General features: G+C 35.8%; 1 protein-coding gene across 1 annotated transcript in view; it reads right to left on the reverse strand.

Annotated features, from left to right (window-relative positions):
- Positions 1-19894, reverse strand: part of TTC27 (tetratricopeptide repeat domain 27) — a 133521-nt gene that overhangs the window by 57424 nt on the left and 56203 nt on the right. The window contains exon 10 of the mRNA XM_059834758.1: positions 3881-3994. Within this exon, the coding sequence (XP_059690741.1) occupies positions 3881-3994 (114 nt within the window). The remainder of the gene's footprint in view (positions 1-3880; positions 3995-19894) is intronic.

Consider the following 19894-nt stretch of genomic DNA (forward strand, 5'->3'; position numbering starts at 1 on the left):
ACATCTGTGTATGACTAAGGTTATAAAACCAAGATCTCATGTGACCTTTCAATCTCAGACCTAATGATTAGCCTATAATATTGCTAGTCTGCTCCCAGCTCTCCTGAAGTCTTATTAAAAACACCCTTTCAAGACACATTTTTCTCCCCTTAACAGGCAAATTCCTTTGCTGCCAAGAAAAGCAAGCAAGAGAGAACCTTATGAAATTACCGCATAAGTCGTACTGCATGTTAGGAAAACCAAGCAATTAGCTTACAGGCATGCTATCACCAGGTGCAGCGAGCAGCAGGAAATACAATCAGAGAAGGGGCACATAACAAGCTGATAAAAGCTGCAAGCATAGAGGTAGCCAGTGTAACCACCCAGATCAAGCTGCAGGAAGTAGCTGTAACAAGTCACTGTACGATAAGCCTGAGCAGGCTACTGGTATACCAGGCATATGGCAGCTTCACCTCTTTTGCTGCTGGCATAATCCAGCAGTAATGATGCTCTCACTTCTACCCCACCACCCTTTGTACAAAGGCATGACAATTTAATTAATTTTCCTTCATTCTTAAAAATATTTAAAAATCCACTGAAATGGAAGAGTACAGTTATTTCATGTATCAAGAAACTACAGTGGGATGCTATCCTTTATGTGCTTTAAACTGGTTTGGTTTTGCCTTTTTTTTTTTTTTTTTTAAAAATCACCTCTCCCTTTCCTGTTTTTTTCATAGCTCCTAGCCCACTCAAAATTCCTTTTTTCTTCTCCATCCTATTACTTGAGCTCTGACTGCACTTTCAGGAGTAATTTGTAGTTTAACAGCTTATTCCAACCCTTTTTCCACTATTAATAATTTCTGAATTACTTTCTTACAATAGAAGGTAGGTGAAGATCCCAAAACTGATGTAGAAGTGGCAGGTTTCTGGTTATGTGGAGAGCTATTTATCAAAAACTATCCCTTTTTCTTCCTGTTTTCTCCCTCCCCCTGTTTCCTTTCTTTCCAACCTCGCTCTTCTCACCCTCCCTCACCTATATCCATATGGAAAAAAACCCAAACACCCGACCTTAAAAAAAAAAAAAAAAAAAAAAAATCATACTGTATCCAGAGACACATTTTGGTTGGCAGTACCTTGACCCAGACTTCAATATATGTTATACTGGTCATGATTAAATATTCTAGTGGAATGTAAAATAACTGGTTTAGCCTCAAATACTGTTTCCTTTTCTTAGAAAAATGGTTGAAAGAAGTACTGGCTTTAGAAATCTTTAACCTTACTTTTGTGGATCCAAAACCCATTTAGGCAAAACCTGGACAGAGACAACCAGTAGCATCCAGAAAAAGTTAAGAAAAAAAATATCTCCTCCTCCCTGCCAGTTAACTACTAGCTGAATTACGGTCCAGAGTACCCAGAATGATCATTTTAAAACCTGTTCCAAAGACTACATTACATGTAGTTCAGACTTTTAAAGAAATCAGAAAAAGGTTTTGAAAATGATCGTTCCAATTCCTTTTAAAGCTTTCCAACTAGAAAAAAATACTTACAAATTAATTTCATAAAAACTGTTTAACGTAAAGTAGGAATGTATTTAATACTTGGAGTGTGGCAGCTAAATTCAACCAATATACCCTCATTTCAAAAATAAATGCAATTATTTTCAAATAATTAAAACAAGTAAAACAAACATAGCCAGGTCCACAAAACAATGTAGCCCAAACCCCCTGTCTTTGACAAACCAACAATGTAGCCTGGCTTGCTTTAGGGCTGAAAAACAGTATATACCTGGCCACTGATATTCATCTAAAAAGATGCTTATAAGCTGGTTAGAAGGATTTGCAGACCCAGTGTAGAAGCAGGTAAGGGTGCAAACAAGGAAAGGATGTAGAGTTATAGTAGAAGAGGACAGGAGAGTCCCAGCATCAATAAGTCAGAGCCTATAATGGCTCGTGCACTCTTCAGACAACCTTAAAGTAACTCAGGGGATTTAGTTTACCACTTCTTATTCAAGCCATCTTACAAGAATTTATACAATTACTTCAAAAATTTGATATTGCAAACAATGGGGGAAATCTAATCATATTTATACTCACCTCCTCCCTTAATCTTCAATATCTAATCTTTCTACAGCAAGCTGAACTAGTAAAAATGAAATTGTAAAAAACAAAAACAAACTAAAAAACCCCACAAAAATAATTTGTATGAAAATTCTAAACTTTTGAAATCCATTTGCTACTGACAAATAGCTGCAGAACTCATGAGCTCTGTGGCATCTTTGTGAAGATGATATATAAAAAAACTCGTGTTATGTACGAAAATAACATCATTCACCCTATGTTTTCTGATTCCTCCTTAGAACTCTTAGAAACCATGGTATTAAAAAATTCTGATATGGAACTCAGGAATGAAAACCTTAAATGGAAAGTTATCCAAGTTATTTGATCAATGTAGTACATATCAATCCTTAAACAACTTTTAACTATTTTTGAAAACTGAGCTTGATACCCTATCAAATCAACACAAATATGTCATTATGTTCAAACATCTAGAAAACTTTATGAAAGAAAACATAAACATACTCAGATTAAAGATAATATTTCAAACCACAGATTCTGTGTCTACTGTGACGTCACCTCCTGAAACGTTACAGTGCATGCTAATCATATCCTTCATATTACTGCAGTTGCAGCACACAATGAAGTCAGATAACTGTACTTGCAACAATAACCCCTTCGTGAAGACTTCATTATGAGACTGTCAAACTGTATAACAATTTCCAGTACTCAGGTTTAATCAAGCTGGACAAAAACATTGGAAACATTCCAACTGTTTTAAAGCTTAGGGCATCAAGGATCCCGAGATCGCTTCCCAAATGCCATCAGATGCTACATCTCCCAGACTTGGAATCCTGGCTTCCTTGACACTTCTACTGAACCCAGGCAATTCCACTATAGCAACTCTATGCCTTCCTCAGCAGAAGAAAAATGCAGCAGCACATCCAAGCTGCACTCCTTCGAAGATCCATGCATCAATAATGATATTAAATGAAACATCAGCTTTTCAGGATTTAATTACACAGCACCATAATCGTAAGTTTTATACATTCCTGGCTGTTTTAGTCAGCAGGACTGTTGCCTGATGGACATATAGAAATGCCTGCTGTTCATGTGCTACAACAAGACTTAATAGCACAAAGACGACAAATAGCTAACAAAACACTGTAATATGAAGAAAAAAATATCCTTATATAGCCCACAGACCTTTCCTTTAAAACAATTATTTTTCAAATAAATCCTATTAGTGACACATTTCAGAATTTTAAAATTTCTTTTTTTGTATTTGAAAACTGATCTTCTCTTTGTTTGGAGCAAGACAATATAATCACTGCCTCAGACTTGCAATAAAAACACTAATCACTAAGTATCACATCAAAATGGTAAATCAAAAGTACTGCTTTATTCACAAATGTGTTTTCTTATTCTCACAATACCAATGACTATCTACAAGTTTCAGTGTTTTCTACAGATGATTGACTTGAGTAAAAACTATTAAAAAATGCTAGCAGTAGCAGCTTTACATTCATGACCTTCTACTTAAAAAACTCCTCAGATCACAAGTCAGAAACTAGAGCTAAGAAAACAGATTTTAATCTCAATCTTCCAAAAGTTGTCATGTTTTTGAAAGAAAGTGACCATTTATTACTTGTACATATAGGAGTTCGTCTCAAGACTGGCAGACATAAAAGGACTTGTGATTTATGCATCTAATTTAGGGACGTAATTAGAAAATTATCTCATTGTACAGTTTGCAGAGAGCAACTGCAGAAACTCCTAACTCCTGCCTGTTTCCATTTGATATATAAAGAACCCCTACCTATAACAAGGCAGCTTGGAAGTCTTACCTGAGTCTGCTTCATTGCCCGTTCCATTCTGCGAGTACTTCCTTTCTCAAGCTTGGTCCGAAGGAGTAAAGCTGATGTCTGAATGGCCCAGAACTTCGGCTGAGAGAGCAAGCACTGCAGAGAAAAATAGTATTTTTTCATTAATTCATTTTAAAAGACACTGAAGACAGTAAAGTTTTTAACAGTGCTCTCAAGCATGAATGCTGTTTCCTATTCTGAAAGTCAAATACGTGGTCATAGTACTTATTTGATGAATTGAAGGCTGTACAGATTACCTTAATCTATTTTCAATATAAAAGGCAGCCATCAAAACTATTTTCTCCTTTTTAGCTACTGCAGCAATGTGTGTACATGTGCCCATATGGTGCATATACCAAACTGCACAAATTAAAATGGCTACTCAGAATGAAAGGAAAACAAAGAATTTGATCCTGAGCAGCCTGGCTCAGCCTTCTTCACACCTGCATACTGGATAGTTGTAGACAGCAGCAGGGACCCTACTTCTTCAGGCTGAACAAAACCAGTTCTCTTCTGGCCTCTTCTCATATGAGAGGTGCTCTGATGCCTGCATTAACAGCACCTCCACATTAAATAGGCTGAAATTGCTAAGAATCTTAAGAATATTAATTTAGAATTTGCCATGACTTGAGAATAACAGGAAGAATTTTTGATGTGTAGTAGATGTATAGGGAATACGGAATAATCTAGGTAAAAAGCGTTCCTAAAGACATGGTAGGTTATCACTTGAAACGCCCTGCCCTGATGCCAGGAACTTGGTGCCTGTCTCCAACCACTGATTTTTAGGAAAGCCCAACAGGAGATACATAGCCAATACATCTTTGATATCCCTTAATAATGTACAGACTGGCTGAATTCTTTCCAATATGGTTTCAGACACAGTATACCATTCTTCTGTTAGATATTCACTTTCAAAAGGGAGACAGCAGGAAAACTTCCCTGCTAATTTTGTTGACACTACAAATACAATCCAGCTTCTCTAAGAAAATAAATTTGTCTATAGATATTTGTAGACTGGAGAAAAAGCCCCAGTGGTTTTATTCTTTCCTCTCAAAGATCTCCCAAAGCATTAAAAAGTATACTTTGCTGGTGGTTTGTGTGAAACGCCTGACAAATTTCTGTCATATTGTAATCTATCTGCTTTTCTTTTCCCTTTTCACAGGAAGGAAGCAGAAAGAAACAAGCTAAAACAATTGCTCTCCAAGCAAAACTACAATGGGAAGAGAGGTGACAGCAAATGAAAGCATAAATGAAAGCAGTATGAACGCATGTACAACCACCAAACACTTCAACATCAGCTGATCCTCCCTCTTGTGACCAACAATCTCTGCACTGATTCTTTCATGACTTCTACTCAGTATTACATTAAGAAGTACCCAAACGCTCCTATACTATCCTCTATGTGCTGAGGACCTGGAAATATTAGGGGAAACACAATCACAATATTCTATACTCTCTATAATTTCAAGTGCTCTTTTACAAATCAATTATGATCAGTAAATCTGTCAACTGGTCCAAATCCTAGTTCTGAGAGCTCATCTCTCTCCTGTCTCATCATGGGAAGTTCAGTCTACCACCTATTTTTGTTTGGTCTTAAGACAAACCCTTCACTGCAGGACACAAGCAAGGCATTCCTAACAGAGGACCCTGGTTTCTGAATTTATTCTTCGGTGGCCATTCCAGGTGGCTGCTAAAAAAATCCTTAAGGGATTGTTAGGGCAAACACTTGAACAATGTTTACTTCAGCTTAAAAACTTCTTTTGTGAGAAAGGTTACCCTTTCCCCCATTTTCTCCACTATTGGTATTCTGTCATATTATTTTTTTACTTAAAGGGAATTTTTTCTCTGCTACATGGTGGTAGATATTAGTATTTATTTTCCAAATGAACACAACATCTCTCAAAAGAATAACGAAAACTAAAGGGCTTGACTAATAATGCTCCTAAAGATATTTTCAGGTCGAATTAGAGCCCTTGTCCAGCAGCAGAGTACTTGTCCCCTCACTCTGGTTCACCTTAGCAACTGGCAAAAGCAGGGCATAGCATAAAGCCTCTGTGTCCACGCCATCCAGCTCTGCAAGAGAACCAGCAGCTCCGGAAAGCCTCTCCTCTGCCTCCATGTATACCTCCTACACCACCGTCTAGGCAGTGATTTAAGCAATCATGCTGTATGAGGTGTGTATGAAGTCATATGGGGAGGAAGAAGTAGTGAAGAGAAACAGGGTGGAAGAGAGGCAGAGATAATTACGTTTCACCCCTCTGCTGGAGCAAAGACAGTCTTATCTCGAATAACCATCCTGCCTTTTACAGGTATTCATAAAACAAAATGTAAGGTATATCTGCTGTACAATTACAGAAGAAAAATTTAAATTCTCTAACAGTTTTATTGATACAAAAAAGCACTGCAACTGCATAGGACAATGAGAAGCAGCCCTATTTTTCAGTTAAGAAACACCTGTAATTTTATACTCATACTGAGCTCAGTCTTATGCCAGAACTCAAATGCTCAACTTTTCATTGCCTCATTGTAGTGTTTAAAGCACCACAGATACAAAATACATGTATAAAGGGCACAAATGTTTATACTCAAGGGCTGTAAAGAATAATTTCAGAACGTGTATCCATAACTACTAAGCATGCTTTAATCTCCTACTCAAATTCTCCACATATTCCAGATAATAAATATTTTCCTCTAATTCCCAAAGCTTTATATTTTCACCTGAAGCTAAGTCTAGACTCTATTAATGAGACTATAGGTTAAAATAAAACATCTGGAAAAAAGAAAAACTAAATCAAGATTATGCAAGTTTTGCCAACACATCTGAAATTTTATTGTACTGTATCAAAGGCAGCTATGAAAATTAACAAAATAATTCTAAAGCAAAAACACTATTGAGAATCTTCACAAGTCATCTTTGTTCTTACTTTAGGGAAAGAATAATAAAATAAAGGAAAAAAACCAGGAAAATCAGATGGGGTTAGAAGAAAGGACAGAAAATAAGGTTATGCAACATTTTCTGCACTGAATGGAATGTTTTCACATGGGAAAATGCCTTTCTCCAATTCTTCCCCACATTTTTTCCTACAAACAAGAACCCTTTATATCATCCTCTCCCACAATTTCAAAGTGTAAAAAGGAGATTACTAAAATATTACAAAAAACAGAGTATTTCATTGAATATATCATCCTTATATGATATTGGAATAAAACAACATGATCCTCAAAGTCTTAATAACAAAGTAGTAAGTAGTCTGTTATTGTAAAATACCTTTATAATATCCCCATTACTATGTAAGAACAAAATGGCAAGTAATACCTGAATTGCGAGATAGATGCACATTATTAACGACACCCAGACCAAACCCAGTCACATGAGTTCTGCCAAACCCAGGCTGACTCTCAGGTACCATTAATGAATGATTCAGCTTCATCATTATTTAGAATTTAACCTAGGTGGGATGCACTTCCTGATCACTCTAATAACTTTCTGTTAGAGAAACAGAAAGAACAGTTGCACAATTTGCAGTGTCTATACAAAATTCAGAACAAGCTAGCAAGAATCTTCAAGGAACCTTGTGCCACTGGTATTTCATGTGTACGCATATATACAAATGCATCTGTATATGACTTACGCAGTTACAATGTTTGGTTTTAAGGAAACTACATGCAGAGAAAGCACTCTGCAGCTTAAAACCAAGAATGTAATATATTCAAGATAAAACAGAAAAGTTAACCAAAGAATCCTGGGAAAGCTGGGACACACAGAGGAACGTTATACAATACCGCAAGATGTCCAACTGACAACACAAACCAAAGTCTTCTGAAGGGAAGATAAATAAGACTGTATCAGTCAGCCATGACACATAAAAGGTGTAAGTTGTTTGGAGCAACTCTTCTGTATTACTCCATCTGCTATTTAAAAAAGTAGGAGTTCCTTTAGGAATTCTTTCTGACATCAAAGTCAGGAAGAGCTTACATGGGCTTATTAGACATGCTAGACAAGCTGGAACAGGTAAAGATGATCCTTGTTAACTGCAGTTCTAAGTAATTTGAATATTTTCTGATTTTTCCTTATTATAAATCTACGCTTTAAGTAAGCCCATTCTTTTATTCTTGTACCTTGCTCACTGATAAACTATCAGTAGCCTAGCAAACTACTATGATTGCTATGATGGACGTATCATTCAAAAGTGGACTTTCAAACTCTGAGCATTTTTAACTGCAACCAGTTGTGGAATCCCCAAGAGTTTGCACAACAGTCCATCACTGAACCAAAAATACTCTGCTTATTGGCCAAATTGCCACGATGTGGTGAAATGACTTACTTGAAGGCACCGGCATGAGGCACCTTGAGGATTGCTCTGTTCCTCTGTCATCCCCTCTAAAGAAATGACCTTTAGTTTAGATTCATTCAAATATTTGCTAACATACTTTAAGTTACAAACAGACAGAAAACACTGGGAGGGTGTTTTTAGAAAAAAATGAAAAAATCCCTTTCTAGTTTCTTTTCATTACCAATTTCAGTTAACATACTTCAGCAGCTTTGTTGTTTGCTTTTTCAAAAAGCCACACATAATTAAGATTCCCAGATTACTGATGTGGATTAATTTATGTCTATTTATCATCAGTCTTGCTTCATATAACCAAGTATATCATTATATGATGATTTTCATTAATTCATTCAGATAATTAACACGAAAACCTTATTTCTTCAATATAATCAAAGGCAAAATGACAACCTTATAACCCATTCTATGCTTCTCTGTAAGATGAGAAAATACTGTGGCTTCTTTTCAACATCCTATATTGTGCACAGTAGTCATGTAAGTACATTAAAACTAGTTAGAGGCGTGTGACTGAGGCATGAACAGGCAAATTCTTACTTCTTGCAGACATATCTGTTAACCTCTGGTGAAGTACTCTATCATTGAAAGCTACCTTACAAGTACTTAATTTGTTTTTAAGTATACAGCAAAGGATTCTTTGACATTAAAAGTTCTACGGAATTCAATCCTAAGAAACAAGAAAAGAAAATTAGTATTAGATTAGGGAGAATTTGATTTTGTTTTCCACAGCCTCATCGAAATAATCTGATGCTTACATTTCTGTGTAACTAAAGCAAGTTTTTATTTAAAAAAGTCACGTCCAAATGACACTTGTTTAATTTGAATTTTCTCTGGAAGTTTCTGCTAGCACTGAACTGGTGACAAAAAAGGTAAAATGAAATAGAATTAAAAATAACTGACTTATGGAAAAACCTGAAAGATGCAACATTATTGTGGAAATGTTTCTTTAAATTTCATCTAGTTATTTTAAAGAGAATAGTATTTTATAAAAAATACTCCTTGCAATTCTGGAAAAAGTATGCACAGGAAACTTTTCCCTGGGAAGTAGTTAGATGAATTTTACAAAACTATTTCTAATTGCCTAAGAAAGATTAAGGCAAGCCAAGGTCCAGAGAGAAGCAAAAAGAATACAAGTTTTGAGAAATGTCCTTAGAATATCAACTCCTCTATTAATTGAGCTCGAATGGAGATGATTTCCAGGAGTACTGGCAGCTTCTGGTTGAATAGGATTTGTAACTTTAAACAGTAAGTCTGTTAGAACTCTGTAAGGTAAAATAAAGTACATTTGTGACTAAGTGGTTTCCAATACCAGTGCATTTTTTTTTTATGTTGCACTGAAAAGCATAAATATCAAGAGGATAAGAAAAATACTACACTTCTAGTTACAATTAAGCAGTAGAACCATGGCTTAGCAACAAAACAAGCCAGTCAATACGACCACTTTTTGCTTCTCTGCTGGGTGTATGAACATGTAAAAATTTCCTGTTTGCCGAAACAGAACAAGTAGCTTCTCTGTTCAAATCCAGCATACATACCCATTCTGCTGTACATGCCCATCCCAAAGATTTAAAAATAAGTAAGAATCAAAAGAAGATCTGATTACATATCATCACCAGCAAACACATAACACTGAGGTTTCACAGACCTTAAATTCCTCCTGGTAATGTTTTTATTCTTATCACAACACTCAACAATTTACTAACCCTTCAGTGACCAGAAATTAAGAGGAAACCACAGTAACTACGCACATACACAAAACCTCAAAATATAATAAATATGCAACTAAAATACATTACTGTTTTCTAAATAGGCAAAAGGGAAGCTACATATTTAACTGGACAAGAAGCAGTATTTGATCTTTAAGCTGATTTAAATATATACATGTCAAAGGATTGTTTTTAAGCACAGAATGCAGTTCTTCCGGTGAACATAAATATTTTAATGCAAAAAATTTGCTTAGCAACCACCTAAAGGAACTGTTATCTCCTTTTATCCATATTTTAATTAAAAGTTTGTATTTCATAGTTATCACAGTATACATGCTCTGTATTCTCAGAGATGAGATTGCCAATAAACTTAAAAATGCACTTAGAATTACAGAACATTGAATAACTATTGGAATAAACAGTTTTTTGTCTTTGATCCACCATTGTCCTCAGTTCAATGATACCCCAAGATTTTTCCCCTTTTTATTTCCCATCATGGTATTATACACCAAACCTATCATTAAATATCATTCGTATTGTTATATATGATATACAATTACTGTATGTAAATCTTTATGTGTATTATTATATAACTGTGTTAAAATTGTACCCTTAAAATAAAATGTGTATCTGTAAATCCTCATCTAATTCATCCCAGACAAAGACTAAACACTATCATTTTGGAGAGGTTATGGTTTTTTTCATACTAACAGGGGAGCTCCTCCAGTCTCTTCATAAACCATCAGTTTATTGAAATTGAATAATCTGAAGTTCAGATGGAAACATCTCCCATTCCTATATACTTATATATAAAAAATACAGAATACTTTCTGTTTCTCTGAGAGCGTCACCTTAATGCATGATGACATGACTTTAGGTTCAAAATTCAAACATAACCTGACATAAAAAATAAACATTCCTCTTGGACAGTGAATTGGAAAAGGTGGCAACAACACACAATACACCAACACAGTAAGCCTACTGACTTCACTGCTTGTACATGAGAAGTTATACTAATGAATTCGGCAGTACAATCCTCAACTTATATAAAATATCATGACTACATAATAGTTCTGCACAAACAACAGTGGTTAACTTGGGAACAAACAAATAGGATGCTGAAGCAAATTGTTTCAAACCGTCTTCTCATTGCAGCTTCTGTTTTCTGTAAATTGCATGTGTCAATAGTTGGATAAGACCAACTAATTTGAAAAAACAAATTTTGGGCATCTGTTCAAGACAGCAAACCTTCAGATAAATAAACTGTTTATAAATAAAATCTCTAGAAACAGTAGGCTTGCTTTAGGCACAAGCAATTAGAAGATGTAAGGCTCTATATTCTCCAGTCACATTTTATTAGCTATGAAGACCTTCATATTTTCTAAGGCCCAACAAGAAAAAAATTACATTACGATTTCACTCCAGATGATTTCTTGTTAGAACTTGACAGATTCTAATCCTATTTGGCATAATTATGTCCTTGGAGAGCAGCACAAACAAGATAATGGACATAAACAAGGAAAGTAGTATTTTCATATCTTGAGAATGCAAGGCTTCCATAAATCTTATGACAGTGCATATATTTAATGGTTAGCAGGTAGAAAGGCAGAGAAGAAAAGATAGTCTGTAATTTATCCAGTAAATCTAGTTCCTAGCATGGACTAGCCAATAGACTTAGTAGATTGCCTTTTTTTTTTTTTAAGATCTAAACAGAGGGAATACTCGCATTAGTGTGTATTCTACTCCATGTACATCTCTCCTCCTCAAGGTCAAAAGAATTGCTCAGACATCAAACAAACATCAAAGGCCCTGTTGATATGTTTTAACAATTATCAAAACCTGTGCTGTATATGGCTTGACACATCTGTTTAATTTCACGCTTCATCTATCCTACACTTAAAGTCACTCTAAAGGCGATTCAGACTGGAAAATCAAAATATTACTAACTTATCCTGCAAATTAAAAGTGTATATACACCAACACAAAAGCAACTGTTTTCAGAAGTTCTTATTTCTTCCTATTAAACAGACAGTAATTTTAGCTAGCAACTGACTACACCTTTTTCCATATGGCTTTGACAACTATATTTTTTTTTTTTAAAAAAAAACAACAATATACAACGTCTTTGGAGTTACAGATTACTAATTGATCAAACAGTCCTAGGGCAAAACTATCAAGACAAGAATAATTTACATTTTCTTTGCAAACACCACAACTTCTATGAGACACTTAAAATGAACTGTATTTCAGGCATTATTCCAAGTCCTGTGTTAGTGTTTCTTTTTCAGTGTTGCATGGGGAAAATGTGTTATTACTTGGTTAGGTCTTAAATATTTTCTTGCCTAACGGTATCTAATATAAATGCTACATGGCACCTTTACAGTATTAAGCCAAGACCTTTGCACTGTAACAAGAAAACAAAAAAATTATGCAATGCTTGAGCCTGTATGACATGCATTAGCAGAAGTTCTGTATTTTCCTTTATTAGGTCTTTCATTGATTTTAATGAGTTGTTACAGCAAGATAATATGTTAGAGTCAATCACATGATCATTTGTGATTTTTTTTTTTTTTTTAAGGTCTCTTCAAATTATCATGATTTAAATGCTACCTTCTTTTTAAACAAATTGTGTCTGACTGTCAGTTAGGTAAACCAGAGAGACAGGCAGAACTCCTGAAAGTATTAAAGTGACAGAGGAGAAGATTTACTTTCCTGCACCAGCTGAGACATCAGCATAGGCCCATTTTCCAGTACTGCTTTAATATTCCATATGTATTTCAGTAGGTTTAGACCACACATTCAGCATATTTTTTCCGAAGTCTAAAGTTATTCACTTAACTGTGTGACAAGGGTTTATTTTGGTCTATAAAACTAATCCTGGGACTGTACAACTAAAATAGCTTTTCACCACAACAGGTGTTAGTTGATCATGAGCAGAGCTGGGCTTACAGCTCTTAGCCACAGCCATTAGAAATACCTCTTGGTGTTAAAAAGTCAAGAGCAAGGCCAAAACACCATCAGTGATCTGCATCAAGGGACTAGTTTAATTAGAATGGTATTTTTAAAAGTCTCTTTGTCTAGTCTTGTCTGGTAGCCTCAGCACTCAAGTTGTAACATTACATCATTGTAAATACAGAGTACCTTTTGTTGAATTTGACTGCTAAAACGAGACAGTATCTGATTTCTTTGTATTTTTATATACTTCAGTGTGTTTGAATGAGATTCTTTCACATATATTTCACAGTCTTAGATAACTGAATACATTTGAAATAAAATATTAATTCTGAGAGTTTTAAAATGAAATATATGTACATACACACACAATGGACAGTTCCTTTTTCCCCCATCTGCAGCTATGAAGAGTCATTACAAGTTTCCTTTTTGTCTGTCCACACTTTATAAAGCAAAATGTATACAAAGATGTTAAAAACCTCTTAGTTATCAGCTAATTATTTAGACTATACTAGACTGATTTAGAAATGAATGCTAGACTCAATATAGCAGCAATTACATTGCACTTACCTAAATGCAATTTAAAGTTCTTAAGTATCTCATCTAATCTCGGTTTGCAAGTGACTGACTCTCTCTAGAATTTATCATATCTGGAATTTATCACATCTGAAGGTACGTTAAATACAATATAACTCAGCAGCTGGCTTAATCAAGTCAAAAGTTAGAAGGGAAGATTAGAATAAATTTTTTTCTTACAAGACTTACAAAATATTCCACTAGTGTATACAAAAAGGCTAACGTCATTTCACTTTACTGTATTTTCCACAGCTTTTTTTTACCCCACTGAAATAGTGTTCTGTAGCAAATTGGTAGCTTTTGATAACATCCACCCAAAGGAATTCTTGTATTCCACCCTTTTTATCACTCTAAATATATTTCCACTCCATGGCAGTTGTTTTAAGCAGTAACTCTTACTCCTTCTGATTACCTACCTTGCAAAGAACAGCTTTTGGGCAGTTATTTATGCTAGGTCAGCTTGGAAATTGTGCTGGCTTTTGTGCCATTTCTGTAGTACCTAGGACTTTAAGGAATAAAAACATCAGGAAGGAAGGCCTGGAAGTTAGTCCCCCCTGGGTCTTTTTACACAGGTAGCGATGACAGGAAGGTTCCCTAAAAAGACTGTTTTGAATGAGCATCAACCTTAGGGGCTCCCTGAGAAAGCCTCTTAACTCTCCATTGACTTTATGAAGCAAACGAGGTTCCTAGCTTATGCACATTGGTTAGATGCCCAACTGAGGTACTTATTGCCAACGAATCCTCTAGACAGGTTCCCAATAATTTTATTGTATCTTCCAGTCTCAAATCTCATTTGGTTCCCTCAAGTTTGTCATGGGGCTGCAGACACCTCTGGAATGACTGTTTCATCTGGGTGGAGGAAAAGATATGCTTTAAACCAGACTTTATAGACCATAGATTTCAAAGTGAAAAAACCCTAAGGTGTACCTTGCATGCTGCTATAGTTTTTAACTCAAGGCAAAGACCAAATTGAGAAATATGTAAGTGTTTGCACAGATTTAATCAGTTTCAGCATTATACTAGCTGGTATGCTAGCAATAGATGTAAGGGAATATGAATCAGTAGTCCCATTACTGAAGTGAACTGTCTCTTTAAAAAGAAGAAAACACCCTTGTGTACAACTCTTCTTAATTTCCTCTAGAGTAAGACAATTAATAGTATTTCTGTAGATGGCACTATAAAAGCCAGCCAAAGAAAGTCAAGAATAATTTGCATTAAAAGGACTACACATTGTCTCTTTTGACTGAAGATATTGGAAAGGAGTATTGAAAACAGAATCATGAGTGAATTTTTTGCAAAATAAACGCATCTGCTACTTTCAAAAGTTCAATTCTGCCAAAACATTGCAAAAACTATTATCTGTTATCTGCTCAAAGATACTGTTACTATCCTCATTAGAAGTATGAAGACACTTCAGTATCTTTCTTCAGCTATCTCATCTACCTACCCTTAAAAGAAAGGATTCTTTGTTGAAAAAACCCAACACAGCTGCTTCTCATCAAGAGAGTAACATTACTCCATATTCACTAGCATCCTTTTCCTTTGTTCAGTCAATACTCAGACTCAGCATACTCAGCTGACAATATGGCTAGAAGTCCTGATGGGATGACTTCCAAAAGAAAACATTCTCAGACTTCACAGCTTGTTTTGTTCATCTTGTTTTCTCCAGCAAAGGCAACATTCAGGTAAAATGATGCTGCCTTACCTCTGGCCTTGGTTCTTGTAAGTATCATTAGTTAGGAGAACATCCAACTTCCCTTTCCATTCTCCATGACCATCTCATTTTAAACCTGAAGTCATCCCTAGGCCAGCTCTCCTCTGCAGTAAATTTTATTTTTGAAGGACAGGGAACGAGAAGAAACATATGAAAGGTCTATATCTGCTGCTTTTACTAACAGATACAAAAATTTTGTTCTGTAAAAGGCTGCATCTTTCTTTTTCCCTCCTTCTGCTTCCATGTACACTTCCTCATCTGCAGAAAGAATACCAATCAGAACAACTCTCCCTCTCCCCAAGTACACTTTTCAGTAGCGTACAAAGAAATGGTTAAGCACTTGTTAGAACAATGTTTATGTCCAAAGTTCAGTCCATATCTGTTTCTTCTTCTTCCTGCTATAGTCTTTACATCTTCTGAACACACATCAAGAATTTCCTGAGCTGTCTCTTAAGTTGGATGTTTCTATGTTTTTTTCTTGGAAAAGCTACTGTCTCACTCCATAACCCTGAGACTCAGAAACATGCAAATATTGTCTGTATTAAAGAAATGAAATTAAACGGGGTCATTTGATGTGGACACAGGTATGCTGGAATCTGATCTCTAGTCAGAAGTAGAAGAAACACAAGCACATGATGACTGTCTTTCCAGCTAGCTGTGAACCTAGCTCTGCAGATAATACTGGCCCAGTGTCCCCTACATTATACACTTCATAGAGAAAAAGGTCAAATGAGCACTAGAGAAGCATTCCCTTGCAAGGGAAGCCTCATATGTTCCACAGAAAATGCTATGTGAAAGGAGTACAAAGATTCACGCTTACTGAAGAATTTTCAGTGGAAACAATAAAAAGCTTTGTATGGATTTGAATATAAACAGAAACACAGAAAAGCAAGGTCACATTAGCTTGCATGGAACAAAAATAAAACAAAAAATAGGGAGACAGTTATAGTGAGCGATAAACATGATTCTTTCATTCTGTCTAACACAGCCTGTTAACCTGTATGCATGCAGGTACATAACTTTCAGAGACACCTATGGAAGGAACAAAAAAATCACAATTCAAAGTAATTTTAGACACCCTGGAAAAAATCAACTCAAATCAGGTTCTGCTAGGAAAATGTTTTAATGCTTTCTTCCCCTTAGGATTTTCTGCTTTCTAATAATAGTACAAAGGTATTATTTGAGTGTCAAATGATTTGTTCAGTTCCACTTATACATCCAAACTGCAGATCTATCCTGGATGTCAAAAATTATTTAAATTTCATTCCACATTAACAGGCATCAGTGGGCTGATATTTAGCAAGTTTCCAAGAGCTTAACACTCTGCCATGATACTAAGTGGTATACATACTATATCTTCTTGTAAGAGTTAGAAAAATAATAATTTTTCATGCTGTTGCTTAAGCTGTTTTTTGGGTTATATTTTGGTTTCTTTTTTCTTTTCATTTTGAGAGACTATTTAAATTCAGCAGTAAGTTTTCCTTGGAGGTTTTCAATTAATTTTTTTTAGGAGAAGGAAGAAACTAGAGAAGAAAAGGAAATGTCATGAAGAAAGAAGATACTGTTTTATTTAAAGGAATCTGCTTTCAATGACTAGCAAAGGGTAAACCACATAAGATACAGCTCCTATTTTCACTTAGAATGGAGTCCAGCCATATTACTGACACTTGCTCTGTTGTGCCAAACATATCACTTATTCCGTGTTATGCTGAAAACAACTTCGGCCAGATTTGACTGTAGTAGCATTGTCTTTTTCAGGTCTGTGGTTTGGACTTACTCCTGAAACAGCGTAAGTACAGAATTCCACACCACATCACAGTACTGCATTTATTTCCTAAGGCCCAATCTCAACAGCAATAAATCAGATTTTTGGATTCAAAAGACTAGAATTTTAACTCTTTGGTACCAATGATAAGGATTTCCCTAGGTATTAAACAACAGTGAATTTCTCGTTTTAACTACCTAGCCTCAGGAATTTCACCGTCTATGCCAAGGTTTTGAACACATCATGTGCTCTTTTGACAAAATCCTGAAAAACAGAAAAGCACATTAAAGAATTTGCTCTCTGCACAGGTGGTAAAACAGTTAATTTGGTTTGAGAATGGCTACATATCATACTTTAATGATGGGTAGTTTCAGGACTATATGCAATAGTATTTGCTGTCTGAGGACTTGCAATCTGTTTAGCATCAAGACAAACAAAACAAATGACTGCAAAAAAGGGTGATTTTCTAACTTGTTCCATTCAGATAGGCCATATGGGAGAAGAAACATGTCCTACTCCCCGCTAGGTATTTCCCTGGAAACTACCACAGTAGGCTCTTAAATCCCCTGCCCTGCTTGCTGCACTTCAGCCTTGTCTCTCCTCTGACAAGGAGCATTTTTGGAACAGACAGTGCCATAGGTGAACTTACCTTCTGCTGACAGAAATTTATTCCTCAGGCAGACAGTCAGTTATGACTTTTCATCTTTCTATTTCTGGTACTGCTGCCTGTAGCTACAGGCAAGCAGAGATACAGACAAGACAAATCATAATTTGTCAATGCTTTCTTTAGGTTGGTCAACTCTTTCTAAATATGGTTGTTTGGTTTTTTCTTTAAAAAAAAAAGTACTTTTTACTCAGCAAAATCTAGGTAAGACTACACATTAAGGTTCCTGTTTCTTCTTTGCTTGTTTGAACTGTTCAGGGCAAACTCAATGTTTGTAGCACTCCAGATCACTGGAAAAATCTCTTAGGCCTGACAGATCCTGCATCCTTATACAACTGCCCCAGGGTGGTGGGATTTGTCTGTTCTGCCTGCCTACTCGCATTTATGAGCTCACCACTATGTTTCTTCCATAGACCACCAGTGATTCTTCCTGTTTATTTTTGTCTATCCAACAGTCTCTGGAAGAATAGTGCTTTATATGCTACTGGTATCTGATGCAGCATAGATTCTTACTCTAACAGAAACTTTTATCTTTACTTCTGCAATGGTAACTTCAGGACAAATATGCATTTACAATAATTATCCTTAAAATACCTTAACTGAGTATCTTTTGAAGGAAGAGAACGTAGGGCAGCAAAAATACTGGTTCTCAGACAGATTTGGAGCACAACCATAAAAATTTTACAACACAATGGAGGTTTAAAAGCTCCCTTCACATCCTCAGTATAAGGCATAAAATTATCTTCTTGAAAAGAACCAGTTTACATGTTTTCATAATTTCAAAACTTCAAGATTAGTCAGTGGCACAACAAGAATACTTTAACAGTTGCATACAGTTTTTACATTCTAAAAATGCCATTTGTCCCATCGTATAATGATGTTAACTAGTCAAAATCAGCTATCACATTTTTTTCTGTAACAGGAACACAGCAAAAACACATTCAGGAAGAATTACATGCCTAAACCAGTGATTTATAGTAAGGCTGACACTGACTTTACTATTCAGCCATGTCAGAACAAAGTATAGAATTTCTATAAAACATCTTCACAACCTTCAGTCTGTATAAACAGCTGTCTGTAGAAGAACGGTGAGGTACAGCAGAGGAAAATCCAAACAATACCAGACAGGACTCTACGGGGAGTGTGTCATACTTGGTTTTCCACTGTTTTGAATGCCAGCATCCACCACAGGAATTCTGCCTACAACAGTCTCTACTATTCAGCAGTCTACATATTGCAATACTTGGTGTTCACAAATAAATATAACACATTGAATGCAAAAGGTGTGCCTCAATTACTGTTTGGTGGGCTAAGTGGATAGAGTCAAAGTCTGGAGATGACTATTTCAGTGAAAGTTCTAGGACGGTCTCAGCAGTTTCCCGGGAAAGAGCATACGAACAAGTCTCGATGTCCATTAAAAAATATTTGAGTTATGATTTCTTCTAGTTCCTGACTTCACTAGCAGAACTATTCTGTCTCTTTGAAGAGCTACCGTTCCCATTACATGCGATAGGATCAAGCTGCTGGAGGTCACCAGCAGCCTGACTTTAAATCTTATGTGCAAAAGTTTAGTTTCCAGGACCAAAACAAAGCTGCAGCCACCTTCCTTTCAGAGACTTAAGACACAATGGTCCTGAAAAAAGACTAACTCCTTAAGCAGCAATGAAAAGCGAGGAAGGAAAGGAATAAAAATAGGGTCAGAAAAATGTGAGAAAGAAAGGAATTAGGGAAGATGAGAGCAAGAGTGAAAGTCAGATAAACAAGAGGCGAGAGCTGACAAAGAAGGGCTGAGGGGAATATGGCATGGATGAGCAAACAAAAAGGGAAGCTGACAGAGGCACAAGTGACTAATACTGAAAAAGAATGAGTGAGAGACTGCTGGAGAGCATGAAAGAAAATCCTGTCTTGGTGGGCAAAAGTGAGTAACATTCCTAAATTTCACAGAGTTGCGTAGAGAGAAGCTGTATTCTGAATATATTTATTAGAGACCAAAGGCAATGTCTGGGATGTGCTTAGACTTGGAAGAAGTTAAAAGCACAAGCTGTAACAGATTAAAATTCAAACACAACAATCTAATACCTGTCCAGTTGTATTATGCACATAAACAGCAGTAGTTATTAAAATGACTGTGAAAACTGGATGAAGAAGCTACAAGATGTTTCCCTTAGACAAACAAAAGAGGCAATTTTTTTAGTTATGCACCTCCAAGCTTTGCATTTTCCCAGCTCTGTTAGAGATTCAACACACATAAATAAACGTTTGCCTACTATTAC

This window comes from Gavia stellata, chromosome 2 (assembly GCF_030936135.1).
Source record: "Gavia stellata isolate bGavSte3 chromosome 2, bGavSte3.hap2, whole genome shotgun sequence".
NCBI classification, from domain to species: domain Eukaryota; kingdom Metazoa; phylum Chordata; class Aves; order Gaviiformes; family Gaviidae; genus Gavia; species Gavia stellata.